Here is a 12,573-nt window from a genome sequence, read left to right as displayed (position 1 = left end):
GAGCAATCAAGTTTGGTGTAGGACTTAAGGTGAACAAGGCATTATTCCTTATTCTGGGATCACCAAGTTCCTTGGCTCAGCCCAGTTTAAGGAAACTAATTAGGGAAGAGATAGAAGTGGCCACAGGAGAGGAAAATGTTTGCAGCCAAGAACTTGACTTGGTCTAGTCTTGAGTGTCACATGTGCTTCACTTGGTCCTGGAGGGAAAAGTAGAAACAGAACCTTTGTTGAAGTAGAACAAGCCCTTCATTTCCTGTTCTAGGTATCTGGTAAGTACCCTGGCATCTCCAACAGACCCAGGAACTTATTGGGTTGGCCCAAAAAGTTCATTTGGGTTTTTCCGTAAGATGTTATGGAAAAACCCAAATGAACTTTTTGGGCCAACCCAATATATTGGATATTTAAATATTTGTTACCTTATTAGCCTAAAAGCATTAAGGACTGAGTTAAAGGCTCTCACAGATCATGCACTTTGATCTTGCTATTGCCTCATGCTCTACCATTTATTGAAATGAGCCTCCCTCACTTTTCCCTCACTAACAAACTCCTATTCATCCTTCAAGACCCCGAGTAAATGAACCCACCTTAGTAATCCCTTCACAAGGTCTTTAGTCATTCCCCATCCTGTGCTTTTGGGAACTTGGTTCCTATACCTTCCATGGCACTTATTCCCTCCAAATACATTTTATAGATTGGTCTTCCTCAGTAGGTGGGAGAGGAGAGCCATGACACAGCCAGGCAAAGGGGCATGTACAAGGGCTGGGAAGCCTTACATCAGATTCTGTATTTTACAGGTTGGCTGCCTCAGCTTGATGCAGAGGGTCTTCATGGCCTCTTCACTCAAGATGCTGCCACTCAGGTCGAGCTGTCGTAGGTTTGGGTGGGTGCTGAGCACAGAGCAGAGGTGTTCCCAATGCTCATCACAGGTCTTGATCTGCAGGCTATGTTGGAGAAGGAAATAAGCATTTGCTTCCACAGGATGGATTTTGACATGAACAACTGCCCCAGAAATGCCCGGGGGAGAAACCATGTATTAGGGCGGGACAGGGATGGTTTTAGAGACTCTGAGGCTAGTGTAGCAGATCTCGCCTCATGCTCTGGAGAAGTGCTCTCATAACCACCTGCCTCCTGAATATTTCGACACCCACGGGGCACACCTCCAGCTCTCGAGTAAGATTTGTGCTTAAATTCTAGCTCCCCCTTGAATGTCAGAGGGTGCAGCCACTACTGAAAACAGTATGGAGTTTCCCCCCCAGATTAAAAATAGAACTACCACATGATCCAGCAATCCCACTTCTGGGGGTATATCAGAGAATTGAAATCAGGATCCCAAAGAGATATTTGTACTCTATTATTCACAATAGCCAAGACATGGAAACAACCTAAGTGTCCGTCAGTGGATAAGTGGATAAAGAAAATGTGGTATACACACAAAATGGAATATCATTCAGCCTTAAAAGAGAAGGAAGTCCTGCCATTTGCAACAACTGGGATGAAGCTAGAGGGTATTATGCTAAGGGAAAAAAGCAGTAACAGAGAGACATGCATGATCTCACTTACATGGAGATTCTAAAAGAGTCGAATTCATAGAAGCAGAATGTAGAGTGGTAGTTGCCTGGGGCTGGGGGAAATGGGGAGATGTTGGCCAAAGGGTACAAAGTTTCAGTTATGCAGGATAAATACATGCTGGAGAGCTAATGCACAACGATGTGCCTAGGGATAGTAGGTAGTCTTAACGTGTTTTCACCACACACACACTCTCACACACACACACAAAGAAAATGATAACTATAAGAGGTAATGGGTATGTTAATTCGCTTGATGGTGATGATTATTTCAGGTATATCAAAACACCAAGGCATACATCTTAAATATATGCAATTTTCATTTGTCAATTATAGCCCCCCTCCCAAAGATGGAAAGAAAAAAACAAATTGCAGAGATAAGGTACTCACCCTTGGGGAATGCTGGGCCATGACTCAGCAAATTCATGCTTTGGGACCTCTCTGACATCCAACCGAATTTTCCGTAAATACTGGCAATGCCGGAAACAGAAAGAAGACACTATTAAGTCCATTGGCTGGTTCAGCGGAAGCCACACTTCTTGGAAGCTGTTCAATGCCGAGCGAACAAACTCGTCATCCTGTGTCTCAAAAAGACAGTAGAAGGCGTCAAGGAAGTCTAGCGGGGCAGTGGTGTTGGTGTGTTGACCCAACAAAGAGATCCAGTGCAGAAGCCTCTGCTTTGCCACCAGGGGGACAGGAGATCCCAGGAGGGTTCCCAGCGCCCCCATCACCTCTTTGCTCATGAGGCCAAACAAGAACCTCTTCATCTGGACCAAGTGGACGTTGAAGTCGATTTGCTTGAGTTCCATCAAACTCTTTACATTCTCAGTGAACAGAGGGTAGGGGTCCCCCTCTCCTTCCAATCCTTCCAGGACATAGTACAAGGCAGCAAAGAACTCCTGGAGGCTGAGGTGTAAGAACATGTAACACTCTTCACAGCAGCTGCCTTGGAGAAGGATGCTTGTGTGAAACAGAGCGGAGAGCTCAGGTTCCTTCAGTCCGTGAATGCCCAGGTCATCACTGTAGAACACGAACTTCGTATTCCACACGCCTTCCACAGCCATCTGGCACAAGCCCTTCAAGGTGACTCTTTCTTCCTGACGCAGACAGCTCCTGGCTGCATCTTTTGGAGCGAGCTGATGGAACACGAATGAGGCATACAAGCCCGTGAGAGTCTGGCAAGTGATGGAAAGGCTCTTTCCTGGTGCCTCTTGCAGGTTGAGAGCCTCACAGACCAGGGAGCACACGACGGACACCTGGCACTTGTCAAACACCTCATGGTTGCCCACTACTGAACGCAAGGTTTGCATCTTTTGATGTTCATGCTTCATATGCTCAAGAAGCAACTGCATCCTTTTTTCCACTGAGAGTCCCCCCACCAACAGGTAATGGGGAGACAGGAGCACGGACTGGAGCTTTTCTATGCCCGAGTCTCGGACGGTGATGATCAGGGAAGACTCGGGAAGCAAGACTTTCTTCAGAAGCCTGTGCATCAAGACGGACACGGGCTGCTTCTCCGCCCAGTCTCCAGAGAGATTTGAGTCATCGTCTTTGAAGGCGAGGTCCAGGTCCTCAAATCCGTCAACCACAAACAAGAGCCTTTCTGGTTGGGACAGGATCTCCTCCACCTGGACCTGGGTGTCTGGCCACTGCCTGGAGATTAACTCTGCAAAGCTGCACTCCCTCGTCCGCTGTACCTCTCTGGCGTGGAGGAAAAAGACATAGGAGAACATGCCCTGGTAGAGCTCACCTTGTGCCCAGAACAGCAGGATCCTTCTGGCCAGAGCTGATTTCCCAATCCCCGCCTTTCCGTGTAGAACCACAGTGAGAGGCCGGAAGCCCCCCTGGTCTGGATTAAAAGCCCCCAACAACACGTGCACATCTGGACAGTCAGAGGCAAATTTTTCAAAGCTGTGGTGTGCATCCAGCTTCGTGGAGAATTTCCTCATCACGTGACTCTTATAGTCTTGTTGGTCATCTCTGTGGCCTGAGTCGGACAGGAGAGAAGAAGAACGAGATAGAGAGTTTGAAGAAAGTCTGGATTTCAGTAAAAAAAAACTAGCAGAAAAGCAAAACAAAAACCGCAGACCGAGTGGATCCTAAGTCACACAGCCTACAGCTGTGGGTCTTTTGTTTCTTCCTAGCAACGTACGTGTAACAAGCTCTGTCCCTCGTATGAAGATCACTTCCTCAAAGTTTACTGATGCTCTGCAAAATAGCTCTGTGTCCCTTTAACCTGATTTCTCTTTCCAGGACTTCATACCTGATAGGTTACATTTTTGTTTGCTTATTGTCTGTCTTCGGCAATGGATTCTGTGCAGGGACTTTGCTACTTGCTACTGTTTCTTCAGTATTGTAACAGTGCCTGGTGCCCTGTGGACACACAACTACATATTCACTGAATAATCTACATTGAACATGCCTATGTGGTCTCTGAAAGACAGAGAAGCCTGGGGGAGCTGAGGATGTGTGCGTGGCCCTGCGTTCCAGACCTCGGGATGGGCGTGCACATTCAGTTCCAGCCCAGGAATCCCGGGCTACTGTGGAGAAACAGCTCCATGTGACGGGATACTGCTGTTTACGGGGAGGTAAGCACAGCCTTTGACGTTAGACCGGTACTGCCTGGAACTCGAAGCTCTATAGTGTCTGTGATTTGGAACAAGTTGCCTCATTTTCTGGACCTCCATTTCCTCACCCATAAGATGAGATGGACATCCTCTTCAAGGGCTGTGACAAATATTTAAGGAACAGAAAGTGCATTCGATATTTATCGGCACGGGGCTTGGCAAAGATGAGCAATGGCCACTATTAGCATTACAAAGTGTAATTCTTTCAACCTTACCCTCTTTATTTTATTCCCAACACTTGTCATAAATGGCAATTCTTTTATGTGTTTAATCATCTAGCTCCCAGCTTCCAAGGTGAGCTCCATGAGAAAAATACCTTGTCATTTTACCTCCATCCCTGTAGCCTCTTTAACTGTCTCTGACATCCAATAGGTATGCACTAACATAAAAAATTAGATAATCATACTACGTGAAGTAAGTGGGACAGAGAAAGACAAGTATCATATATATCACTTATAGGTGGAATCGAAGAATGGATACAAATGAACTTCCTTACAAAACAGGAGACTCACAGACCTAGAAAAGAAACTTATGGTTACCAAAATGGGAAATGGTGGGGGGGGGAGGGAGAAAAGTATACACACTACTATATATAAAATAGGTAACTGATAAGGACCTACTGTATAGCACAGGGAACACAATATTCTGTGTTGGGAAAAGAATCTGAAAAAGAAGAGATATATATGTGTTACTGAATCACTTTGCTCTAAACCTGAAACGAACACAACACTGTAAATCAACCATACACCAATATAAAATAAAAATTAAAAAAATTAAAAATTCCTATCCGGTCCCTTACATTTGCTGGTACTACCATTATCTTTAAAAAAAAAAAAGAGAGTAAGACTCTCTCTATACAAGTGCATGAGACAGTGACTAGCCCTACATAAAATCTCTACACAAAAGTTCCAAATCTTAAACTTCATTGTTCTGCATCAGGAAGGTCATGAACAGATCTGTGTTAAACCCACAAGCAGCAGACCCTCTGAGATCTGAACAAGGTCCATTTGCTGAGGTCACACTCATGTGTTATCTTCCGTCAAAAGGACAGACTGTGCTCCTGGGTTGTAGGTTTTTGTAGAGGTAGAGGAACCCCAGAAAGAGAGGCTGCAGTTGAATTCAACCCTTCTTTGCCTCTTCCTCAGCCGCTTTTTCTTTTCCTTCTTTTTTTTTTAAAATTGAAGTACAGTTAATTTACAATGTTGTGTTATTTTCAACTATATAGCAATGTGGTTCAGTTTATATATATTTATATAAATATTGGTATATATATTTATTTATATATATTTATGAGTATATATAAACACATATTCTTTTTCAGATTATTTTCCATTATGGTTTATTATAAGATATTGAATATAGTTCCCTGTGCTATACAGTAGGTACCTGTTTTATATATGTTTTAAATATACCTATTTTATATACAGTGTTGTGTATATATACAATGGAATATTACTCAGCCATAAAAAATGAAATAATGCCATTTGCAGCAACATGAATGGACCTAGAGTTTATCATATTAAGTGAGGTAAGTCAAAGACAAATATCATATGATATCACTTATATGTGGAATCTAAAAAATGATACAAATGAACTTATTTACAAAACGAATAGACTCACAGACATAGACAACAAACTTAGGGTTACCAAAGGGGATACTAGGGGTCGGGGGGAGACACCTTTTCTTCTTCCATGGATTTAGTGATCATGTCTGTACTTAAGAGTTCCAAATATTGCTCTCTAGTGCTGATTTCTTCCCTAAAAATCCAGGATCATATGTCTAACTCACTACCTTAAAGGGACCTCAAATTCAATGCGCCAAAAACTCATTTCAGCTTTTACCTCTAACCAAAAACGTACTCCTTCTGGTAAGTTTCCCATAAATGATAATTAGAAAGAAGCTTCTCTTTCTGAACTTACCTTGGAACAGATATTTGGCTCATTCCCTTATACAGAAATCTAATTTTAGCCCCACACCATCACTCTATGGTAGTTTTTCATCAATAAAATGGGGATATTAATACCTCCCTTATGAGACGGGTGTAGGATCCCACGACATAATCACAAAATGTGAGAACAGCGCCCGGCCCATGGCAAGTATTCTAGAAACGTCGTCATTGTTGGTATTTGTTACTACCCATTCCAACCGAAAATGGACAATACTGGCCGCTATTAGGTTTTCAAATATTTGTCCAAGGAATGATTAAAGTAACCCACACCTGCCAACGTAAGTTATGTTGTACAGATGGAATAAAAGCCCAGCTTGAAGTGATTTCAGAGTTTGAAATTTACTTCATTGACTTTCGGGACTTCCCTGGTGGTCCAGTGGCTGAGACTCCGCGCTCCCAAATGCAGGGGGCCCAGGTTCAATCCCTGGTCGGGGAACTAAGATCCCACATGCCATGCCACAACTAAGAGTTCACAGGCTGCAACTAAGATCCTGAATGTGGCAACGAAGATCCCATGTGCCGCAACTAAGACCCTGTGCAGCCAAATCAGTCAATCCATCAATCAATATTTTTGAAAAAAATCATTGACTTTCCACATCACCATCCACCAGGTTGTCTAAACAGAAAGGTGGGAGCAATTCCTGAACCTCTGTTTTTCTGAAACCCTCAACACCAAATTCTACTAGATATATCTACCCCATATCTTACTGAGATATTACTATCTTAGATCGCAATAAATATTTTTCTGTGATAATTTCCTTATACATAAATGTTAATAGCAGCATCATTCATACACATCCATTTTCCACCCCCCTCTCCCCCACTAACTTGGTACTTCTTCCATGCTTGGACCTTGGTCCGTCTTTGTTGGTGTAGAATGTTCTGGTATTTCAGCCAGTAAATATTCTGCAATAGAGAGTAGATGAGATAATGTCTCAATAAAGTCATGGCAATTCCCCAAATCAGGGATGAGCACATCCTCTGCCCAAATTACTGAGGGCAACAAAGACTAGTCTCAGGATCTCACAGTTTATTCCATGACTAGTCTGAAATGAGAAAAATGGAGACAGACCCTCAAATACCACCAGCACGGTGAAGCAGCAGAGATTTATAGTAAAGACTGTCTGATTTTGAGCACGTAAATGTACATTTCAGTCCCATTTTTGCTGTGTGATCCTGGGTAGGTCATATAATAAGACAGTATATTATGGTTATTAAGAGTTAATTGTCAAGGGCTTCCCTGGTGGCTCAGTGGTTAAGAATCCGCCTGCCAATGCAGGGACACGGGTTCGAGCCCTGGTCCAGGAAAATCCCACGTGCCGCGGAGCAACTAAGCCCATGTGCCACAACTACTGAGCCTGCGCTCTAGAGCCCACGAGCCACAACTACTGAGCCCACGTGCCTAGAGCCCGTGCTCTGCAACAAGAGAAGCCACTGTGATGAGAAGACCACACACCACAACGAAGAGTGGCCCCCACTCGCTGAAACTAGAGAAAGCCCGCGTGCAGCAATGAAAACCCAAGGCAGCCAAAATAAATTAATTAATAAATTTTAAAAAAGAGTTAATCGTCAAGAGTCATCTTAAACACTTCTCTCGAACGTCAGAATAGTTAGTTAACTACTCAGATGCCTGTGAGTTCTCCAAATAGAGGTACCTTCAACTCATAAGCTCTAACATTGACCAATCCTCCCTCCCCCTCCCCCTCCCCCATCTACTTGCTGCAAAAATCTCTTCCAGTATTTCCTGGGATGAGGCAATGGAACCCCATCCACCCCGTCACTCATGCCAGAAACTTGGGTACCATGCTTGATCCCATATTCTCCATCTGCATTTAGTCCTCAAAAACTGTTGTGTCTGCTTCCAAAATATCTTCCAATTCCATTTCTACTTTTTCTTTAACTGCCATCATCACCCTAGTCCAAGCCGCCTTTATTTCTCCCATGGGATGCTAGAATGGACCCCTAACTGGTCTCCCCACATCCACTCATGACTCTTTCCAGACCACTCATGACTTCAGCAACAATGGTGAAATGCCAGTTTGATTATTTCTACCCCTACCCCTTTAAAACTATTTAATTGCTTGTGCTTTGCTATTAAAATTATTTTCAAGATGCTGTCTGACTTCTAGACCATCTTTTTTTTTTTTTTGCGGTACGCAGGCCTCTCACCGTTGTGGCCTCTCCCGTTGCGGAGCACAGGCTCCGGACGTGCAGGCTCAACGGCCATGGCTCACGGGCCCAGCCGCTCCACGGCATGTGGGATCCTCCCAGACCAGGGCGCGAACCCGCGTCCCCTGCATCGGCAGGCGGACCCTCAACCACTGCGCCGCCAGGGAAGCCCCTAGACCATCTTTTTATCTTCATCTCCTGCCATATTCTCTCCAATGCTTCATGGTCTATCCAACCTCTTTCTTTGTTAAAGACTTCATAATGTTGCTCTCTTTTTCTCAGAAGTTCTCCTCTACCCAATTCGCTCGGCTAATTCCTTTTCTTCATTTTTGTCTCAGCCTAAACCTTACTTCTTCTAGGAAGTGATTCTAGTCTTCACATATTTTTCTACACCATCCATTTAAAAAATTGCCCATTTATCCCTCTTCCCTATTGCATTGCAAGCTATAAATCTCTGGCACACGATACACGAGAGTATGCAAAATGAATGTTAAAGATACGCAAAATGAATGTTAAGTAATTTTTGTCACATATTAGGTCATGAACTTGGTCAGCTTACACGAGAATTTAAAGATATGCAAAATGAATGTTAAGTAATTTTTGTCACATATTAGGTCATGAACCTGGTCAACTTGTGTAACTTGGTAGAATCTCTATTTTAGCTTCTGTCATGGGGAACCTATTTTTTGGGTGAGTTTGAAAATCAATAGCAGAGCACATGACAACTTCAACATGGTATTTAGACTGGGGTACTGACTGGTAAACACCAACAATTATTTTAATTTTATAACCCTTATTTCCTGTGAATAATACTAGTATGTTTTCCACTCAGGGCTTTTTTGAGGCTCCGAAGGAATAGCTTCTGTTCAAGTCCTTTGCAGCTACAGCTGATGAGCTACATATAGGCATGTAATACCTGTAAGTCTTTAGGGCCAATCTGATTGCTTACACTTGGGGCTCTTCGTTAAGTTTTTGTCCACAGTTGAGGAGACAATTCCTCCTGATGAAGGAGAGCTATTATTTTTTTCTACTACCTTTCTCCTAAATATCTTAAGATAACTACACAACTTGATCTAAGTACGTTGCTATAATATGGGCACCAACATTCTGAGGAAGGTCAGTCCTTAGAGAAGTTCCTTGAACCTTAGTCCCTCAGTCTGGGGCAAGAAATAAGGGAGATGCCCATTGTACAGCCATTAGTGTTCTCAAAAAATGAGTGAAGCTTTGTTAAGCACTCTCTATACATTATCTTATGGAACCTCTGCAACAGCACAGATAAGCATCACAGTTACTGTTCCCAGTTGTGGAATCCAAGGGTCAGAGTAGGAGAAAATTTGCCAGAAGTCATACCTGTGGTGGCACCAGAGCTACGCACTTCTGACTACAAATCCCATCTACTAACTTTGACCAAATTCTGTCCAGATAGAGGGTTATCTACCCCTGTCTTCTCCTTCATTGTTTCACAGGCTGGAGATGACTCTAGCTTCCAGCCAGGGAGGTGGACCAATGAGTGAGTTAGCTCTCCTAGTTCAGACTCATGCTGTAGAGGGGGACTCCCTGAGAGAACAATGATACCGTTCCCATTCCCATGGGAACTTGAGGTCACCTCCCTTTTCTCCTACCCCTAGATCTGCCCCAAATCTGTCTTACTCACTTTTCATCTCATCCCTGGCCATCTCTGAGAGGGCCGACAGGCTCATCTTCTCAAAGATGTCAATGGATATCTTCCAGGCAAGAGATTCTTTATAATGCTCATGCAAGAGGGAGGTGAGCTGTTCCGAATCGGCATTATCCACTTCAACCAGTGGAAAAGAGCAGGCTGCTGGTTCCGAAGCGCTTTCCTTTAGTAATGCCTTAAATATCTGAAACTCTTCTTTGTGTAGCTGCTTGAAACACCACTGCAGTCCATAGCTGGAAAAGGAGGATAATTTGGCTTCTCCCATCTTAACGCAAGGCTGAGAGCTCAGGTTTTGTTGGAGAAGTAGATTCTTCGGTAAACGAAGCAAATGGGACCTGTTGGAAAAGTGACACGATTCAAAAGAGAACCTTGCATCCAATTCTCAAGTTTGTACAACCAGCCTCAATGGACTCACCAGATGGAATGACATTCTCTATTCCTTTTGTGAAAGATACTGAGAGAAGCCCAATTAACAGGTAACAATTCTTCATAGACTTAGAATTACTTGACGCCGTTATCTATCTTGTTACCAGAATATAAGCTCTGGGATATTTTACTGCCTGTATCCCTAGTTCCTGAAATAGCATCTGGCACAGAGTAAGACTGAAAACACTTGCCAGTGAATGATCTTGGCTCACAGGCCAGACTCAGGGAATTGGCACATAGGTTCCCATCACTTACTGAAAATCAGTCACACAGTTTTTAGATCAGTTGATTCCGGTTGTGCCTGTTAATATAACATTCAGTTATACACACACAGTAAAGATTTTTGGTATAAAAGTATACTGATAGGGCTTCCCTGGTGGCACAGTGGTTAAGAATCCACCTGGCAATGCAGGGGACACGGGTTCAAGCCCTGGTCCGGGAAGATCCCACATGCTGCAGAGCAACTGAGTCCATGTGCCACAACCACTGAGCCTGCGCTCTAGAGCCAGCGAGCCACAACTACTGAGCCCACGTGCCGCAACTACTGAAGCCTGCGTGCCTAGAGCCCCTGCTCCACAACAAGAGAAGCCACCGCAATGAGAAGCCCGTGCACCGCAACTAAGAGTAGCCCCTGTTCATCGCAACTAGAGAAAGCCCACGTGCAGCAACAAAGACCCAACACAGCCAAAAATAAATAAAATAAATAAATTTAAAGGTAGATGAAGGAAGGTACTACTTAAAAAAAAGTATACTAATAAGTATCTGAAAATATCTGATCTGGAACTTGTATCTAGAAAATATAAAACTGCTCTCAAGTCCAAGCTCTCTCTGCTCGCCAAACGACAGGCCAATAAATTGGAGACAAGTTGTTCAGAAAGCTGGCAGACTGAGAAGGTGGCAGACTAAAGTCTCCAAATAACCATCTTATCAGGGTTTGGATGCCAGCTTCTTTTATAGCACAGAGAGGGGGAGGAGATGAGGAAGTAAAGTAAAAAAGGCCATAAGATTTGCAAATATCTCCTGGAATGGCCAGCCTCCGGGAGCGGATGTGTTAATTTCTTCTTTCTTGCAGCCATTCACAGGTCGAACAGGGTCCAGATGTTTCCCTGAACAAAGGCACTTTGGTTTAACCTTCAGGCAGAGGGCAGGTTTCCCCAAGGCAGGCCATTATGTATAGACAGTATCCTTTTAGCGAACAAAGGCAACAGGAAGCAAAGGTTAAAGTAAAAGAAACAGATCCAACACGTAGTCAGTTTTGGCTCTTCCCTGTAAAAAAACCTCCTAATAAAAGGATAAATAGGGCTTCCCTGGTGGCGCAGTGGTTGGGAGTCCGCCTGCCGATGCGGGGGACGCGGGTTCGCGCCCCGGTCTCGGAGGATCCCACATTCCGCGGAGTGGCTGGGCCCGTGAGCCATGGCCACTGAGCCTGCGCGTCCGGAGCCTGTGCTCCGCAATGGGAGAGGCCACAACAGTGAGAGGCCCGTGTACCACAAAAAAACAAAAACAAAAATTAAATGAGTACTTATCTAAATCCCTTCTTAGGAGATTTGCAGCATCTCAGGTAAACTTTCTGTAAACAGTATCAATATATAACGATTACTGTATTATTACTATAATAATAATATTATTATTGTCCTCACTTTACAGAGTTGAAATCAGAGGTTCTGTAAAGTTCTGTAAAGTGGAAGAGCTTGCTCTCTTTTAGAAAAGAGCATTGTCCTGTGTATCTGATTCTAACACTCCACCTCTTCCAATACATCCCAGACTGGGAACTGATACATCAAACACAAAAGACAGGTGAATTGATGGGAGGAGAGCCCAGGTGGAAGGATTAACGTGGGATAGGCTGACGGACACCTTCTGCTGTAAAATCGAGGCAGGATTGGTGAGAAGGCAAAGACATTATTCCAATAGAAGCAGGACTGTAGGTTGTAGGGATGTAAGTTAAGACTGGTAGTCAGGGACTTCCCTGGTGGCGCAGTGATTAAGAATCTGCCTGCCAATGCAGGGGATATGGGTTCGAGCCCTGTCTGGGAAGATCCCACATGCTGCAGAGCAACTAAGTCTGTGCACCACAACTGCTGAAGCCTGTGCGCCCCGTGCTCTGCAACAAGAGAAGCCACTGCAGTGAGAAACCCACACACCTCAACGAAGAGTAG

The 12,573-nt window shown here is 44.0% G+C and overlaps 1 protein-coding gene across 1 annotated transcript in view; it reads right to left on the bottom strand.

The window, feature by feature from the left end:
* The window catches only part of NLRP5 (NLR family pyrin domain containing 5), a 28,967-nt gene extending 18,699 nt beyond the window's left edge, over positions 1-10,268 (bottom strand). Inside the window, exons 1-4 of the mRNA XM_004283269.3 lie at positions 9,965-10,268; positions 6,970-7,047; positions 1,956-3,552; positions 774-941 (exon numbers count right to left, since the gene is read on the bottom strand). Of these exons, the coding sequence (XP_004283317.1) occupies positions 774-941; positions 1,956-3,552; positions 6,970-7,047; positions 9,965-10,253 (2,132 nt within the window). The 5' untranslated portion in view covers positions 10,254-10,268. The remainder of the gene's footprint in view (positions 1-773; positions 942-1,955; positions 3,553-6,969; positions 7,048-9,964) is intronic.
* Between the last annotated feature and the right edge of the window lie 2,305 nt (positions 10,269-12,573).

Source organism: Orcinus orca, chromosome 20 (assembly GCF_937001465.1).
Source record: "Orcinus orca chromosome 20, mOrcOrc1.1, whole genome shotgun sequence".
NCBI classification, from domain to species: domain Eukaryota; kingdom Metazoa; phylum Chordata; class Mammalia; order Artiodactyla; family Delphinidae; genus Orcinus; species Orcinus orca.
The sequence above is the reverse complement of the archived record's forward strand: the minus strand, read 5'-3'. Positions and strand labels throughout refer to the sequence as shown.